The sequence below is a fragment of the Furipterus horrens genome, unplaced genomic scaffold (genome assembly GCF_987537825.1).
Source record: "Furipterus horrens unplaced genomic scaffold, mFurHor1.1.pri manual_scaffold_7, whole genome shotgun sequence".
Classification (NCBI taxonomy): domain Eukaryota; kingdom Metazoa; phylum Chordata; class Mammalia; order Chiroptera; family Furipteridae; genus Furipterus; species Furipterus horrens.
The window spans coordinates 88785251-88804919 of record NW_028327177.1 but is presented as its reverse complement, the minus strand read 5'-3'; the positions used below and the strand labels follow the sequence as shown (position 1 = coordinate 88804919).

The following is a 19669-nucleotide window of genomic DNA, read 5'->3' as shown; positions in this document are numbered from 1 at the left end:
CCCATATCACCATTAGGTTTGAACTGCAGAAAACTTCGCTCATGCAAACTGAATGTCTCTTGCTCCCATGTGAGAGCATTCAGTGAAGGTTTGATATAACTATCTTAATACTTTCTTCTTAGGGTGGGTTTTAGAAACCATCTAACTCACTGGTTTTCAAATCCATTCAAGTGACAGGACATTGAAATTCAGAACATCACAAACTACTTAACATTGAAATAAATATTGACAAATTCTATCCCTTCATAGAAACTAAAATTTACTTTGCTGGAAGAAAAGTAAAGCAGTCTACAAAGGTAGTTTAAAAGGTAGCTTTAGAAGGAAAAACTTTCATTTGGAAATATAAGTTTTTTTCTATGTTCTAAGACTTTCATTCCATAAGGGTGGCGAACACTCAGCTCCGCTTGAGAGAATTCCACCCTTCCTGAGAACTGAGGTTCCAACAGAAACGAAGCAGAGGACCAAAGTATGTGCAGTGCCGTTTTTCTTTGTTTTTGAGGTGATTTTGTTAACATCTTTGAATTCTTAACCACAGATTCCTGTCCCATATGGGCACTATAAATTCTGGAGTCTTACTTTTATGGACACTTATGGTACTCACCACTCAAGCTTTTGTTTTTTTAAAGGCTTTCTTGAGAGTACTGGAGATTCTCACAGTGGTCCTTAATCAGGGACAGTGCACACCAGAATCTTTCAGGAAAATTTTCTAGAATACGCAGGCCTGTGCTCCATCCTGAACCTACTCTAGAATCACCAGGAGTAGAGTTCATGCAACAATGGTATATTTTTTGAATTTAAAATATTTTTTCAATTGCAATTGGCATTCAATATTACGCTGTATTAGTTTCAGATGTACAGCATAGTGATTAGAAAACCATGTACAACACGGAGTGGTCCCCCTGCTGCCTCAAGTACCCACCTGGCCCCATACGTAATAGTTATCACAATATTATTGACCACATTATTTGTGCTGTCCTTCACATCCCCACGACTGTTCTGTAACTGCCAATTTTTACTGCTTAATTTCTTCACTTTGTTATTTTTAAAGTTCCCCAAAGCAAAGAGGTATGTACTGCTGGTTGATAACCACCAGTAGACTGAAACTTTACTGGTGTGTGTGTGTGTGTGTGTGTTAGAGAACACATACACATAAGCACCATGAGAGCAAGGACCTTGTCTGTCTACTTCTAGCCCCTAATCGTCAGTTATCAAGAAATAGTCCCAAAAAATGGGTTAACTCAGTTGGTTAGACCATTGTCCTGAATATGTCAAGGTTGCAGGTTAGATCTCCAGTTGGAGCACATAGAAGAAGCAACCAATAAATGCATAAATAAGTGGAATAACAAATAGATCTCTCTCTCTCTCGCTCTCTTTCTCTCTCCCCCCTCTCAAATCAATAAATAAAATTATTTTTAAAAGAAATGGTCAATGAATGAGAAAAAGTATGAAATAATAGATCCCAAAATGTTAATACTAATCACTATGAGGAGGATTTGGGGTAATTTCAGTGGGTTTTTTCTTTTTGTTTATTTGTATTGCTTGATTTTTCTGCATAGATCATGTATGATGTAGATAATTCTTTCTAAATTACTTGAATGCTTATGCAGGCTTACCTGCACAATCTGTGCTAATGCAGTGGGAACTGAAGAAATGTTCCCCAAGTCTGCTGACACTTTCATTCTAAGGGGAGACATTTCCCTCGAAGTTCAATAGTTGTGCCCCACTCCCAGTCCTTGTGTGGGAGCAGGCATGTGCCAGGCATGGAGGTGCAGCTGTGAAGAGGGGTCTCCTGCTCTCTGACCTGCATCCAGTGCTGTGTTCCTCTCTGGCAGTCAGAGTTGTTTTGCTCCAGGGAAAATCCATTATAAACAGCAGCACATGAGACACAGGACTGATTTGTTTTGACACACGCAGCCTTTTCCCAGAGAGAATGTGGAGTCTTTAGTTCCACGTGTAACTGAGAGACTGGGTGGACTGCCTGTCCATCATCTTGCAGAAAAAGAATTGACATTATACACAGTATCCTTTCCAAATCACTTAACAGAACCTTGGCCAATAATGATTCTTTTTATTAATAGCTTTATATTTTATAAATTTAATAGGCATAGTCATTTTGGTGCTAAAATAGAACTTTTTTTTTCTTTCTGTGGGATTCCCCGCGCCCCCCCCACCCCCCCCAGTTAGTTAAAGCATGACCTGGTGAACTGGGTGCTGTCTGTTTCAATGTCGTGGAACACATCTTTGGGTTAATAAACAGTTGAATGGTCCAATATCTCAGCAACAGCAAGTTTTTCTTAGTTCTGACTCTTAAGTGGTTAAAGTTCTAGTTCATTTGAAAGCCATAAGCTAGGTTTTAACTCTAATGTTACATTCTGCAAATTTGTGCAAAATGGGGGAGGGGTTGTGGAATTAAAAGAATAGAAAATTTTATGACTAATTTATATACTGAAGATATTACCCCAATCATCAGAATCATGCTTTTTTTTTCATGTGGATTTCCATAATTTTGCATTTAGCCGATTACCACCAGAAGTTAAAGTATTTGTGCATTTCATATCCTGAAGCTTACATTAGCCTAATTTTTCAAATTCAGGTAAAGGCCTCTAAACAAATGATGAAAACTTATGTTATTATTTATGTTACAAATTCCGTGCAATTCATAGAAAAATACTGTTGTTCAGTGCTCTGCAACAGTAGTTCTGTGAGGCATGTGCCAAGAGCGGGAGGGAGTTACATTCATACCCCCTGCCAGCCTGGAACAGCAATCCATATCTCTTCCAGAGCAGTGCCCAACGTACAGGTGGTTAGAGCATCTTTCCATCTGCAAATAGGCACTGCTCAAAGAAAAACACTTCACATCGTGGCATGGGATTACTTCTGATTGCATGTGGTTATAATAGCTAAGGTGGAATAATCTGCATGACCTGGAGGCCTCCTTACTCCCACCTATGCTTTATAGAGGTGTTTGATTTGTCCAGCCCCCCAGCTCCCTTTGGTCACTTCACAGAAACAAAGTGTGCCCAACAGAATCTTCCCAGGATGCTTTGGTTAGATGAGCAAAGACAGCTCTGAAAAAAAAAGTTGACTTACTCCAGTGGTTGGAGTACAGAAATGGATGGCTGTGGTGTTGTATCAATGGGCTTGGTGAGAGACGCCAGAGTGGAATGGATCCCAGAGACAGAGCACCAGAAGGAAGCCGACTGCTTGGCTAAAAGACCCAGCAGTAGGGCCTCCTATTGTAAAGCCCCTCCGCCAGATGAACAGGGACCCTTCTCTGGTCACAATAGCCATTCACGCTGAGCAGCCTCATTAAATATTCAGTCTGTGCTTCCGGCAGCTCATTAGGGCCGCAATGAGCAGTGACGTGGATGCTGGAAAGCCCAGACTGGCCAGCATCAGAGGCAGAGGGCTGAGTGAGCGGCTGATGGCTTTTCTGTGTGCTCCCTGTCCTATGATGACCAGTGTCTGCTCCCTGCTTTGCCTGAAGTACAGGTAAAAACAGAACCAAAACCATGCAGATGACACTTGAGGGCTTCAGGTCTTACCTCCGATTCTGTCTGGCAGGGGCCACTGATTCTGAGTGCTTGTCCCCTTGAAGCCCTCTGACCCTCTTAAGGAGCTCTCTGTGGCTTTGGGGGTCATTGCAAAGCACTAACAATGTGGTGCTATTGTGTCCTTGGGCTGTTTGATGACTGCATTTGGGAGGGTTCGAGTTGTGGTTTTGAACTTGGTGCTGGGGGTTTCGAATAGCAGATTATTCCTCGGTAACTTGTCAGATTTAGTTACGTTATGGGGTAAATCCTAGCAGTTTGTGGAGCTAGTCTACTCCATCCAAACCAAGTTTTCCTGTATTCGAGTGGTTCATTACTGAGCCTTTCCCCTTGTGACTATCAGAATAGGTGGGATATAATAAAAAGTAAATATTCATCAGCTATTTGGGGCTCTTCCAATGGGCTGAATGTTGTCCTTCTTTGTATCTTGTTACTTTGTCGCTCAGTGCTGTGTGATACTTAAAGCTGGGAAGATCTGTGAAGGGAGAATTGAAAAATGATGAACTCAGACAAAGTGCATTTCTTTGGTCTTACTGTTGGCATGTTTTTCTCTTTCCTGCACAGAAAATGTTTTCAGACAGCTCATTTCTATGTGGAAGACAGCAGTTCACCTCGGGTGGTCCCCAATGAAAGTATTCCTATTATTCCCATTCCGGGTAAGTGGACACTACTATTATTTCCAATGGACTAATTGTTTTTCTCTTTTGTTCTCAGCTGTATGTGACAGCCATGACAAAATATTATTTGTGTAGCATTTTAAAGCTTGCCTGGTTTCAGAGATCCCCAACTAAGGGTAATTTAACGAAATCTTTGCTCCTTTACATACCTGCAAAGTAATGAAATCCTCTTTAAAGGGAACAAATAACTATAACTTAATACACTATAGATTCCCATGCAGGGGAGGGGAAGTAAGAGTAGAAAAGGGAGAAACATACATATTTGCAATCTACTTGGCCTAAATTTCATTCTGATAGGCAATTGTGCTTAGATTTTGAAAAATATCACAATTTGCGATACACTTTTTTAATTGATTTTCTCCTATGATTCCTTACTCTGAAAGTAATTTATGTTAGAGTGGGAAGTTTTGGTTCTTCAGAATTTTGTATGGAATATGTTCTAGTCTGTATCTATTTCATTTGCCCTCTGGTAGGAAGATAACTCAGTCAGTATTAGGAGTAGGGACTGGTGGTGTGCACTGTGGTTCATCCTAGCAAATGCCATGGCCTGTAGGAGTTCAGCAGTGGCTTAGTTGTGATAGTCAGGATGTGGAATTTGAAGGTGGCCCCACCATTTTTATTTGGCGTCCCTTCCTTTTTGCCCAATTTGAACTTCTTCCTCTGGTTTCACTTTGTCTTGTAAGTACCTATCTTTAGATATCTTATATAGCCATCCTCTGGACATTAATTTTTTTTTTTTTTTTTTTTTTTTGTAAACAGAGGTACTACTTTTACTACAGTGCCACCTCCCACATAGCCAAGGCTCCCCCATCCCACTCATCTACCTCATTCTCCAGAACACTTTTCACCTCTAATTGTACTTGTTTGTTTGTGGTGTCTGCCCTCTAGGATGAGAACTTCATAAAGGCAGATGGGTGCTTCTTAGTGCTAGAATAATACCTGGAGCATAGAAGGCACCCTTTAACTCTTTGAAAGGGAGGAGAGGAGAGGGAGGGAGGGAGAGAGAGAATGAATGAATGAATGCCAGAAAACTCTTCCTGAAAGTTCCTAAAAGGCCGTAGCTATGAAGCTCAGAGGCACAGTCCATCATTCTCTGACTACCGAGAAGGAGTGTTTCTGTTGTTTGCCAACTCTCACTAGGTGCAGTTGTGGTTGGGGACTTAACTTGGCCCTTTATGTGTTTGTGTATATTACTCATTAGGTACTGTTGGAATCGGCCATGTTCTCCCCATCTAGTCAGCTTCTCTCACTAAAGCTCGTCTTCCAGAAACAAAAGGGTAGCAGAAAAAGTCTCTGATTAACTTCTTATTGGATGATTTTGTGTCCACTAAGTGATTCCTAAATAGACAGGCTCGGTCTTGTGTACCCTGTGTCCTCCTCTATAACCCCTGCCCTTCACTTTTGGTGGCGCGAGTTGCAGTCATGCCCTTGAGAGAAGAGGACGCGTGCAGGAAACATCGGTCTTCCGTTCACATGGAATACGTAGTTTTGTCGAATTGGCCAGATTTGTGCAACAGCGTGTGGCTAATCATTTTCCTCTTGCATTACCTATTACAATAGGATATCTACTGACCTCTGGAAATTGCCTGGGAGCCTCTCCCTTCTGAACTGATTCAGGTGACAAGCACAGCTGTTGGGTAGCTGTGCAGTTGAGACCTGTTTTAAAGGGTTAAGTGGTGAGATGCTGCTTATGCTCTCTGTGTTTTCACTGTTCCCACTGGATTAGGAATCAGAAACCTAGAATCATGCCCTGCATCCACCAGGAAACCTTGGGTCAGCGACCTTGCCTCTCTGAGCATTCATTTTCAGAATCTGTCAAGTGAACGGGGTCTCTGCCCTACCTGCACTTGAGGTGATAAGTGTAAAATTACTTTGGAAACCAGAAAGCAAGTCGAAAGTGTCAGCTGTGAAGCTTCTTCCCCAATCATGGTGGTCTTCATCCCAGCAGCCTGGAGAGCAAGCATGTGCATGGTTCCTAGGTTAAGACTGTCCCTAATGCTGAACCCCACCACCGGCTGTGCTCTGTGCCACACTCTTTGCCTTGGGCGCTGGGACTTCCAAATCTCCGGGATCCTCAGAAAATGCCATCAGTCGTTCCTGCCTTGCCACATCTCTGAGTAGAAGTCTTAGACCAGAAACACTTTTGAATCTTTCTGAGTCATTTCCCAGCTACCCAATTACCAAGTAAAATACTTAACAACCCAAAGCATTCCTTTTAAATGTGGTGTCCTGCTAGTTCTTCCTCACTGGTAGTGCAGGGAAAGGAAGTGTCTTCGGTCTCCTCTGGCTGAGAAACCCACGGTCCTCGGCTGTACCTCACTTGGCGAAGTATACTTGACAAGCTGTCACACATTCGTAAGAGGGAGTAACTTTAGCTGGAATGCAGTGTGGTGTTCAAGGACTGGCAAGTGAAACCAAGAGTGAGACAACTCTTGTTTTCTCAGGTTTTCATAAGCAGCAGAGCCTTTTTCTAACTATGAAGAGGTGCCTGGATGAATTCATGTGATCCTTAACTGGGAAGGAGGACCCTGTATGACCTGTCTTTTAGTAGGTTTCAACTTGATAGTCTCAATTTCTTATTTTTCTTAAATAAAAGCCCATGATCCTGTTTAACAATTACATTTGTAAAATATTGTAGTTTATGAAGCACTTCAACCATCCAATTATTCTTTTTATTCTTATGGTTTCGTCTAGTTACTACACTATAAACTCTCTTGCATAAGGAAATTCATTATAAGAAATACACCATTTTTAATAAATTTTTGAGTTATTTTCAATCTGTTAAAACCCTCAGTGCAACTTTTCTTCTTTTTTTAATTTTTAAATTTAAATTTATTTTTATCAATGCAACTTTTCTTAATGGAGACCTTCTTGGGATGATTTTAAATGATTTACTTTAGGAATTATCTAATTGTTCCTATTTCTAAAAATAATAGGATATTTATTGAGCTCATATAGAATACTTATTCTGCCCACTGGATCTCAATTCCATCCCACCCTTGTTCAAAACCTAAGAATAGGATTACTTACTGGCCCAGATTTATCAGCTTATTTTATCACTGGAATGCCTCGTTTTTTATAATTGATTTTTTTAAAGGTATTTTCAGATGACTACCAGAAACAAGATCATCATACTGGTTAAAAATGTGTGCGACAGGGTAATAAGACTGAAAATTCAGGTACCAAACTGTTGTAAAATAGAGCTCCTTGGGTAAGCATTGTGGAGCGTGTAATAACTCTGTTCCTTGAACTTATTTTACATTCAGCCTTTTTTAGAAAACATCAGCATCACCATCTAATATTTATCAAGCATTTACCAACTTTGTGCTTTATGTTTATTTTCACTGTAGTCCTATAGAGACTGGTACAATTGATATCCCCATTTTACAGTTGAAGAAACTGAGGCTCAGAGTCATTATTTAATTTGCCCAAGGTGACATAGATAAATGGCAGAGCGAGCATTATAATTTTGTATGACTTCAAAGCACAGATGCTTAGAAGTAGCTCTGCCACCTCTTGGCATGCTGTCTTGGCAGTTCTGAGGTCTCAAGTCTTGAGGCTCTTCATTTTCAATAAAGACATCTTCAAATTCAGGATGTGAATATTCTCTTTTGTTTTTTCTGAGTTGTTTTTTGTCATTACTTTCTTTCACTAGCACTGACCATTTGCTTCTGCATTAAATTCTCTTTCATCTTCCTGGAGTTCATCATTCTTCAATATCAAAGAATCTCTCCCTTTGTTCTCATTATTTTTATTCTCTTCCTTTCTAAGAAAAGGACTTTCAGCCCACCAGTACTTTTATTCCCTGTGTAGAATAGGCCTGTGTGATATAAATGACTTTGGGAGCAACTCATAAACATGTTGAATGTTGAATAAATTTAGAAACTAAATCCTTAACTTTCAGATGTTTCTGTGTGGTTAAAATTCACAAATAAATAGCTCTAATCTTTCAATCCCAAGACATAAGTAGAATCAGTAAGTTATTCTGACTGTAGAAAAGTAATATAAAATAGGCAAGTGGTTAAGGAAAGCTTTGCTAACCTTTTGATAGTCAGCCCTTGGAGACAGCAGTTTATAGGTATTTTTGACACTTTGTAAGTTAATCCATTTTACTAATTTTAACAGTTTTAGGAATTCTTGTAAGAAGAAAGACATTTTTTCCTGGTCTCACCTACACTTATGTAAGATGTGCTAGCTGAGGTTAGTTAGCCACGTTAGAAAGAATTTATAATGCAAGAGGATTTATCCAACATGAAAGAGGTACTTTTGAGGTTAGTCCCAATCACCATAGAAATGACATCAATTCTTTTATCATGAAAATTGTGAATTGCAGTGTCTGCTCCCTGTAAGATGTTTGGGAAAAGTGGGTTTTCTCCCTGTCCCCAGAATAAGTTAAACTGTGATTTCTGCAGGAAAATGAAAGGGGCTTTGGCACTTTTAGTTTTCACTGACAAGTTTTTTCAAAATCAAATGTTGCATGGTTACTGGTTTCCCATGCTTAATGTGTGAGGATGGAGCATAATTGAATTCAGTGCCCTAGTTGCCCATCCCCTCATAAGCTGTCTTCTTAGATACTGAAGTCACAAATTTCTAAGATCTGCATTATTCTGACATCTACAAGTACTTTTAATAGTCTAGTGTTTCCAACCGGGGGTTATTGTTTTGAAACAACAAACTTTGATATTTTTGCTGTGATTATTAATGAAGCCTTATGTACATATGTCACTTACATATTATATTCACTGTATCATATTATTCTTAGACTTTTATTGTATATAGCTTTTTAAAATCAGAAATTAGCACATGAAATTAATCTGTTTATAGAGCATATTCAAGGGGCTTTTGCAAATGTGCATATTATCAAACACAAATGTTCTTATAAATGCTTTTCTTTGGAAATTAGAAAGTCTAACTTTCTAACAAAAGCATTACAAAACAAAACGTTGCTGCTAGCCAGTAGCTTATAAATCTAGAAATGATTCACGCCTTTCGAGTAGTTAAAAGACATTTTAGTAATTGGAAGGTCACTGGCTTCAGCAGGGTGCCAGCATATAAAAGGCTTTTAAACTTGAAGTTTAAAACCCTTGGGATTAAACCAACCTTGTTGGCATATTTTATTTATACAGAGATTATCTCCAAAGGAGATCCATTGGTCTTTTGACTATAATGAAGCCCTTTCTTTATTCACTTCACTGTGTCATAAATGAAAAGATATTTCTTTTTATGGCAGGAAATAAAATGTTCCAACCTCCACAATACTCCTTGCATCCTAAGGGTCTGGAAAAAATATGTGCTTGTGACCTAACTCAAGAACTGAAGTCTCAGTAATGTTCTTTTATTTCATATTTGCTTTATCTCCCTCCTAAGTTGATACAGAGAGTGGCCTGAGCTTGGCCTTGGAGGCTGAGAGGGCAGACGAGAAGGGCACCAAGTTCCTAAATTGAAGGTGTGTCCAGTACAAGAGTGCCCAGCAGTGCCTGATAGAAGCACGGTCCTGGGACTTGGGGTTCGGCAGGGAAGGTCTGAGCAGTATTGACGTCAGCCAAGTATTGTGCTGAGACTTCATAGGTTCTCCTTGCCCACGGACAGATTTGGCTGGTATTGGGAAATAAGATTGAGGGAATAGCATTGGTTGGTTTAAGTGAACTTTATGGAGTTCGGTCAAGAGTGAGTGACTTAAGCCCCTCTGGAATCTTAGTGGTAAGCACACCTGTACCCACACACTGCCAGAGTAAGCAAGCAGCAATATATTTAAACAGACATTAAGCCACTTAACCCAAGCAGCTAGGCATCTTGGCAGAAAGGTAAACGCTGTAACACTTGATGTACTTGGCATCATGAAGATGACCAGAATGCCAGTGCGAGCTTTCCAGGTAACTGAAGCTTACCCTTAAACCTGAGGCACATCACTTCAGGCCTTTTTCTTGGAAAATTTCTTTAAAATGTATTGTATGGTTCTCTACCCTCTCAAACCATGTATTTTCAATTTAAGACCTAGAGAAGTCCAATAATGTGGAAGAAGCCAATTAGGGAATCAGCTTTGGCCCTGTCACTAGATAATGACAGTGGACCTTGAGCAACCTCCTTGGTCTCTCTTAGCCCATTTTCCCATCTCAACAGTGGAGGTAATGGCAGCCCCTAGATCCTAGGGTGGGGATCGTACATGTAAAGCAATTAGCACCTAATAGTAACTCACAATTATTATGCATTTACTAATGGCCAGGTGCTGTTAGGAGTACTTTATGTTATCTAGTTTCCTTTTTATAACACACTATAAATTGGGTACCGTTATTATTCCCATTTTACAGATGAAGAAAGGGAGTCACACAGAGGTGAAGTCACACCACCAGGCAGTCTACTCTGGCTTTTGCATTCGCACTCTTGCCTCTGAGTGCCTGTACTCGAGGAGTGTTCCATCACTGTGGCTGACAGAATGATAGCCACACAATCCTACTAATCTACAGGCTAACGAGCCTACCCCAGAGCGGTGTCCTGGGCTGGGCCTTCTGCAGTTGCCCCCCTGGGGTGGCTGTTCAGGGACAGCCTCTGCTGCTGATTTTTCCTCTTGGATATCAAATTTAAAATTGCAGACAAAAAAGCTTATTTTTTCCATTTTTCTTTATTTGTCTGTTAATTCCTTAAGATAAAGAGAAAGCAGAGTTAGCATATGCGAACGGACTGGAAGCATAGGCAAAGTCTGGGTGCTTCCCCTCTAATGGGTCTTAAATACCTAACCGCAGATTTTGAAAGCAACCTTTTTGTGTGTTCAGATAATTTTTCCCTATTTCCTGCAGTGTTGCATTCGAGGTCAATATTATTCAGCTCTTCTTTTCCTCCTAGAATCTCTCAGCGTTAGTACTTTCTTCTCAGGAGGTGTTGACCCTCTTCAAATGCTCTGCTTTTGGTACCTACAAACCAGAGATTAATTTCAGGCTTAATCACAAGTGATGCCAAAAATGTTTGGTTGTGGGTTGGCCAGAATAAAAGACCTCTTACCTACAGAATTTAATCCCAACCACAAAAGGCTAAAGTCTTAGAATGAAGTGTAAATATTATTTAAATCCAACAAGCCCACTTTTCAGGTGCTTATTCATAACAGACTATATCAGACATTTTATAATGGGGTGATTTAGTGATAACACTGGTGGTCCCATATTTGCCTAATTGAATACACCTTTGTTATCTGAAAATTCTGTAAGTAAAATTTTTGGCACAAAGTCATAAAGTAACATTTTGTCAGCTTAACGAAGATACTCTGATTCCTCATTTTTTCTTGAAACTGTGGTGCTTTGAGAATGAAGCACAGTGCATAGGAGCACAGGCTTTGGGTTCAGTCTCCACAAGGACTCAAACCTCAGCTCTACCTTGGCTTCCTTGTGTGTGATGTGAGGATAGCAGCGTCCCCTTCACCTAGTTCTTACAAAGATAAATATATGAAAAGCATGTAGCACAGTCTCTGGCAACCAGAAAGGGCTTAATAAATGGTGGCTCCCTTCTCTTTAGACCGGCTGTCATTAGACCGGCTGTAACTGTCTCCTATCTAGCCTGTGGTTAGTGAGAACATCTTCACTTGGATTCCAGCTAAGCGTTTTTCTTTCTTTTGCCCCCTCTGCCCCCCACCCCGCCCCGCCATCACCACTCCATCAGAGATGTGCATTCTAGCCTGCATCATCTGATCCATCCCTTTGATGGCACTTGTCTTCTTCACCAGGTGGTTACACAGTGTCCCTGCATTCACTGTCTCATCTTCCTTGCTTCTCTCACACAAAGCTTGTGCTTGGGCAGAGATCACCTCACTGAAATCTGGCTGAGTCCTACGTGCTCAGTCAATGCCTCGTTCAGTGGTTTCCCATTCACCCTTGCCCAGGCGATACCCATGCTCTTGGAGCCGAAGCACTCTTGACCCTGGGTCAGTGGGCAGCTTTTGCAGCCATACTTCAGCTTTCAGTTAATCTTTCTGAGCTTATTTCTCAACTGTAAGATGAGTATGAAAATCTTACATGTTAATACATATAAATAAAAGGGCACAGAAAGTGCCTGGTCCATGGTTACACAGCTAATATTCTCCACATTTGTTAATGAAACTCAGATGTTTAGGTGGAAATAACGTCTTACAGATGGATAGCTTCTTGTAACACAGGGTCTGTCCAGATGAAAATTGAGCAGCTGAGGTCTGTGGTGATGTCCTAATTGCTTGGCCTTCTGCTAGATACAGCAGTTGTATAATTATCTGGCACATGTTGAAAGAAATTTAATAGAAAAACTATTTAAGAGGAAAACTATTAGGGCTTCTAATTAGTTATAGCCTTTTATTCATCTTAATATTGAGGAAAAAAAGATCTATGACCCCTCAGTTTCATTTATCTTGATTAAAAGACAAATAATGTGTTATCTGGGTAGCTGATGGTGGTCAGTACAGCATGCATATTTGGTGTGTATTTATCTGTCTGTCTGCCAGTTTTATGGCATTACTGGTGGTACCTGGTAACCCAGAGGGGTGTGGTTAGACTTCCTTGGATAAGGAGTCAAATTGGAGAGACTAGTGAGTCATATATTGCCATGATTAACATGTGAGCTCTGCTGGATTTCTGCTGAATCTAGCTGTGGAGGTAGCAGGCAGACTGACCTCTGGGCATGTGTTGCTCAGCTTGTATATTACAGTTGAGTACTTTGCAGGAAAAAATAATTAATTGTTAACACCAAAGTATGTTTTTAATGACTTGAGGTGGGCTGCGACCTTTAAAACACTGGCTTATACCTTGTGGAGTAAAATAGCTTTAAAGCTAACATGTTTTTTGTTGTTTTTTTTTTTTTCTTTCTTTCTTATTTTGAACTAGAGCCCATGTGCTTTATCATGGCACCATAACTTTATTAGGAACGGACAATTCTAAACTATCATTATGCAATAAATATTGTCTATAACCTATTGCACTATTAACAATGACACCGCTCTTGGAAACAGGAGAGAAACGCTATAGTCTGTGCCCTGGAGTGTGGAGAGGGTTGGGCTGTCTTCCATCTCACTTACTTTGCCTCTTGTCTGAAAATGAGTTTATTCTTGGGTAAATCTTTTACAGACTCTCCAATTTTGTACATATTAACCTCTTTTTCAACCTAAGATAACTTCTTTGCCATTTGATCATTATTTTAGAATTTGCTTACTTCTGAATATTTTAAGTGAACTAATCAGATAATTTTGGAAAATTTTCTCCAACTGTGCATTCTGCTAAATATTCCGGGGAAACATTTTGGCTCTGCTTACTTTGTTAATGCTGGTTACATCATTACAGAGCTATAGATTTCTTGAGCATGCAAAATGATTGCATATTCATGAATATCTTCAATCCTGAAATATTTGTAAATAACTTGGCAATTTTTTCATAAAGTGGCCTATTAAAATGATTAGGTCTTTAATTTGTTCACGCAGGAAGAATTTGGGCATACAGAGTACCAGCTATGTGATAAGTAACACTGCTATGCTAAGCAATTTGGATTATAAATCACCTTCCTTAAATGAAATATAAGAGATGCTATTTTCCACTTAAGAATGATTCAAGTTTGAAAATGTCAATAGATGCAAAAAGCCACCCTAGAGCTTTGCTCTCTCGAAAGAAAGTAGAGAAGGAATGACATAGTCAATGTTAACTGTCACCAGATGAAGGGAAATCAGATTGTCAGGCCTGGATCTATAACATTCTTGCCAAAGTAGGACCTCATTTACACATACAGATCTTCATACCCTTTGCTAAGAAAAGCATCTGTGGCAGTTTAGATGTTTGTGCGTTTGCCAAAGATCTTTCACTCTGAATAAAGTAAATGTCATGTCTGTTGTTTATCTCAAATTCAGCAGAGTATTTTTAAAAGGAAATATTTGTGGGGGAGGGAAGAGGTTGGGGAGCTTATCAGTGGGTGTGGCAGTTTTACGGCAGTACTCGAGTATCAGATGAGATAAAGCAGCGTAAAACAGTGAAACATACTTGGGGCTTATGAACTGAAGTGACAACACTGTAATAAATCAGAATGTGGAGGCTTCCTGAATCTATACCTAGTCTGTCAACACTGAAAAAATGCAGTTAATTCAGCCAAACTGATTATTTGGCATCATGTAGACACAGCTGTCTTGAACTAAAATTTTGAACACTTAAACATAGATGGCATTGTACCCAAAGCCAGCTTATAAAATGGCATCTATCTGTAATGGTGTATAAAGATTGCTTAGACTTCAAAGATTGGAAATAGAACTTAATTGCTTCAACTACAAGCTGGACCCCATTGAATAGGAATTTGAAAGGAAAAAACCTAGGTTGTGATAAAATTTCTCGACAAATAGGTACCCTTGATAAGATTAGACTTTTAGTTAAGGGTATGATATGGTAATTTAACTATGTAAATTGCCTTAAATATAAAATGAGAGGTAATTTTTTATGATCTACCTTTTGTAAAAAACCATATTTAACCTAGCTCATAAGCATTCAAAATCGTAATGAGATCCTGATGTAAGATAAATGCCGATGCTTGTCTTGAGGACATCTGTTTCAGGCGATACAATTATATCACTCTTTTCAAAAATCAAATATTTGTCTTCCATGACCCCTTATCGGTGTTATTTGCTTTATGGAAGTGGACTATGTGACTCTGAATATCACTTTATTCCCACAGATGACATGGAAGCCATTCCTGTCAAACAGTTTGTGAAACACATCGGTGAGCTCTATTCTAATAACCAGCATGGGTTCTCTGAGGATTTTGAGGTATGTTTCAAAGTGAAATTTCCAGAAACCTAACTCTTATTCTACAGGGATTTTTGTAAACTTGAAGTGAATTTACTTAAAGCAGAAGACAATGAGGAAAGTGAAGTTTTGTTCTTTTTTCTTATAATTTTAACAGGCATTCTTTTCCGAATAAACAAATTAGGTTGCATATGTCCTGAACATACATGTGTATGAAAGAATAGGCTTAGTGGTAAAAACAGCAAATTCAGGCTCTTCTTCATTGTAACTGGGACAACAGCCATAATAAAGAGGACAGGGCTCCTAATCCCCACATCATTTCCAGGGTGCGCAAGGTGTGGTGGGACAGCAGATTTGATGTCTGAGGAGCGTGGTGCCGGCTCCACCAGTAACGAGCTTTGCTATCCTCGGGCCAGTCATTTCATCTGATTCCCAGTGTCCTCATTTCTAAAGCGGCACCAATGTTACCTCCATCCTCAAGTTGTTGGGAAACGTGAATGATTAACTTAATCTTTGCAAGTGCTGTGTTCATGGGGAAGCCCATGCAGAGGCTGATTGCCGTCTTTGCGATTATTAATCCTTGGAGAGGAGACTTTATGCAGCCTTCTGGTTCTGAGAACTGGTGTGTAGGAAACAAGGTAGAGAGCAGCTCACAGCCCCCTGCCAGCTCTGGGTTCCCTGCCAGTTCTGCAGTGACAGGGCGTCAATGAGGAGCTATTAAACAGACTGCCCTTTTTGTCACTGAGGCGCTTCGTGAAGGCACATCTCTGGCAGCAGGAGTTGTGCCGAGAAGGCCAAGTTTTTGTGGCAGCTCAGCTGTCTTCTAGCTTTCTGGGTAAGTCGGTTCCTTTCTCTGTCTCATTTCCACTTGAAAACGGAAACAGTGATGATGATGCTAATCTGCTCACCTCTTTTCACAAAATTGGTTATCAAGATCAAATGACATAATGGAGGGTGAGCACGTTGACATTATTTACAGCTGGGAGGTGCAGTTACTTTGCATGGAGAGCGAGGAATAAAAACAGGACCAAAGCCCCTGTATCTATGCAAATTCTGAGTCCCCGAAGGCCATTACAAAGACAATTATATTGACAACTCATTTTAAAGAAGGTCTTTCTCTTAGTTTTTTGTTCGCTTTTGTTTTGTTTTTTGAGCAGAATCAAAGCAAAGGTGGTAGAGCGAAGGAACCCTCTGATTTATCCTGCAAAGCCATATGTTTCAAGGAAGAAGTAAAAAGCATGTCAAGTGTTTAACGTGTCTATTAGACGCTAACCGAAAAAGGTGCCAGTTCAACTACAAAGAACGTGGTTTAAAGTCAAACATTTTGTATTCATGAGGATAGCAACTGTGTGTGGTGGTGTTAAAGTGATTTAGTTCAATTGACTGTTGGTTGGATGACTGAGCAAGAATATTGAGGCATTTAACTATGTTGATGGTATTCGGGACAAACATTTATCCTCTGGAGAACAGAATTTGATCAGGATGATCAAATGCAACTCTGGTTTCTCAATTATTTATGACTTGAGACCCCAGTGCTATTCATCACAGCTGGTTTTGACACCATTTAATTATTCAAAATAATCAGCTACACCTCTGTAAACTTGATCTGACTTAAAATGGGCTTTGCTACGTGAGAATAATGCCTGTTAAGAAGTCCTGGGCATCTGCACCCTATTTCTATCTGAAAAAAAGTTACTGTGGCCAGAAGCTTTTGTAGCCTATATTGAATTTTAGAGCTTAAATATTAGTAGCTGGTAGTTAGGGAAGGAAAGCAGGGAGGGAAGTGGGGAGGGAGGCATTGTTCTACTGATTTCATTTCACAATTCAGTTTGAAAGGTTGAAATGAGAGCTAATCAGAATGGGAAGAATATCCGTTCTTTTGATTCAAAACAGTAATGCAGCAACATGAAGGGGGGAATGAGACAGTATAAAAATTCACTAATACACTAATTTAGGGGAAATTGGAGTATTTAAAAACAGTAATATTATTGCTTTATGGTGGCTCTGCGAAAAAGGAAAACTGGTAACAAGCTATATTAAAAAGTAGTAAGGTTGTTTTATAAACAAGAGATGGTGGAAGGCTATAAAAGGAAGATCAGGATAAGAGATCTTGTGTGATTTAAAAAACCACGAAACAAAACCCACATTATGGTAAGACAGTAGTAACCCCTGCCCCAGATTTCAGATCTCTTTATGTGGAATGGTGATGGATGGCCAGCGCGTACTTAGCTCCTCAGTACAACCCCATGATGGTCCCCATTTTACAGATGAGGAAACTTGATCCAAGAGAAAACTAAGGCTTTGGGTGGCTTCATTTTGAAATGGCAGAAATAAGCGTTTAGACCAGGACTTTCTGAAGTGAGTCCACATGTTTAACCTTGACACTCTCCAGACTTTCATTAGTGTAGTGTCCTGCAATGAGCTGTCAGAGGGAGAAAAACCAAGGTTATCAATGACTGTCTAAAACTGATCATGCTGCTGATGGGCCAACACTTGCCTTTGCAATGAAAAACAGGGTTGCGGAACAGCCAAAATTAAGGAACCCCCATTAAGAATACTAGGATCCCCATTATATGATCTTTTTTGGTCTAGAGCCTTCCCAGATTGCTGAAAATCTGCCTTATAAAAATCTTATATAACATGAATAAAGCCCTACAATTAAAGAACTAATCTTAAGATTATAGAAAAATACCACTTAACAGTTTATATGTGGCCATTAAAAGGAAATAAAACAACTCACCTACCAGTTATGAGCACCTGATAATCTCTGGACATATTATAAAGTATAAAGGTGAATTAAAGACCCTACCCTCAAGTTCAGTCTGCTGGGGGGAAGGCCAGCATGTACACCAGTGAAGTAGACAGAGGGCAAAACAAAATCAATACTCACACAGACATAGCGTTCTGGGGGAGTGCGGAGGAGAGGGACCCCTCTGAATTTTGATGGAGTATTTCACTGAACGTTTATTTGCGCCATTGTGTTTAAAAATCATCGATGGACGTGAAAATTTTTTTGTGAATAGCTGTCATATTTTCAGAACTTTGCTGCATGGAGGAGAATGTGCAAAATGACTCACTGGTAATTTTGAGTCTTTGTCTAGAGGTGATGCTGAAAGCAAGCTTTTTGTCCTTGTCAGATAAATTTTGGAGACTGTTAAAGCTGGGGACATTATACCTCTAGCAGATTTTGCAGTCACTGGAAATAACATCAATCATTGTCTCAGCATGGCATTCTATGACTCTTCCCTTGGCTACCTGAGCTGACTTCAACCTCAGTCTTCCCCAGCCTCCAGCGTCATAATCCAGGAGGCTTCCAAAGGCTAAGAGCTATCATAATCTTTCAAAAAGAGGGAGCTCGAGGCTCTGGGGTTGACAGAGAATTAACAGGCAGGGGTCAGCAGCATCACAGGATTAAAAGGCTGAGTGCAGAGATGAGGCAGGAGGTCCAATACCCCTTGACAGGATCCTTTGGGGCATCGCCTCTGCTACAATGAACTCCAGCTGAGCTATGTTTGGGCCAATTGCTCATCTTAAATCATGAGATCAAAGCTGTGTCCCCCTGAGCCTGTGCACTGAAGGACCAGTGGCCACAAGCACTTTATGTAGGATGCAGAATTCATGTTGCCCATGACACAGAATGGGGAACAGAGGCGTGATGCTGCATACAGGCTGCCACCTGCAAGGTGGAAGAAAATGACCCTGTAGAGTTTCCTGAGCCACAGTGACAGCATGCCAGTTTGGATCTTAAATATCTTGAAGAAAATATTTTTTAAACCCTTATTAAGAAAATCAGGGTTGATTAGGTCGAGGCTTTTATGAAAAGTGAGACAAAAATGAGTTGGGCAAAGTTCACAGATGGTGTAGGAAAGATAATGTTATTTTATAGACCTGCTACAGGATAATAGGCACTGTGATGTACACTCCAAAGACAGGTTGGTGTGCTGGAGGGGGGAAGTGGGGATTTCCAATAGACGCACGTGGATTTGGAGGGGAGAGGACAGGCATTCCGAGCCAGGGAAATGGCAAGGAAACAAAGGACACAGAGTTAAAACTGTCTAGGTTTGGGAAGGGCATTGGTGAAAGACAGGATGGGAACTTGAAAGGCTAGCTAAGGAATTTGGCATCTACCTAGAGGTTTCTGCGCAAGACAATAACAAAGAGCAGAATTTGAAGAAAATCAGCGTGGCAGCAATGTGTGGCCTGAACAGAGGAGAGTCGAGGCAGGAAGGTGTAGCACAACTGGCATTTGGCGAGGTCAGCCCTGTGTCCAACAGTGCAAGTGCTGGGCTGTCATCAAGACTGAAATCCATCGGTCTTCTGCAGAACGCTCCCCTTCACACCATGTAGGCTGCCTGAACTCAGACACCTACTCAGCCTAACATTTGGTCACCAGGTCGAAGATATTTCTTCTCAGCTTGTTTTGTGAAGCTTAATAGTAATTTGAAAGATTTCTAGATGTATTTTCATTCAATTATCTGTTCATATTGAGCCACAGAATGGCAGGACAGTCGGTCTCCACATGCCCTTTTGACAGCATCTCAACATCGACTCCAGGCAGAAGGTGATTTAGCCTATTTCATTTCCCAAGAAAAAAAGATACCAACTTTATTTTTTGTTTGTTTGTTCACTTTTAAAGTGTTACTGTATTTTAAATCTCTTGTCTTCAGTTGGCTGTCTTCTGTGGTTGTGTGCCTCTTAATTTTAAGAATAT

At 40.2% G+C, this 19669-nt stretch overlaps 1 protein-coding gene across 2 annotated transcripts in view; it reads left to right on the top strand.

The window, feature by feature from the left end:
• The window catches only part of PTPRG (protein tyrosine phosphatase receptor type G), a 721348-nt gene that overhangs the window by 669336 nt on the left and 32343 nt on the right, over positions 1-19669 (top strand). For both annotated transcript variants that reach the window (XM_090283906.1, XM_090283905.1), the window contains 2 exons: positions 4116-4207; positions 14888-14979. In XM_090283906.1, the coding sequence (XP_090140032.1) occupies positions 4116-4207; positions 14888-14979 (184 nt within the window). The remainder of the gene's footprint in view (positions 1-4115; positions 4208-14887; positions 14980-19669) is intronic.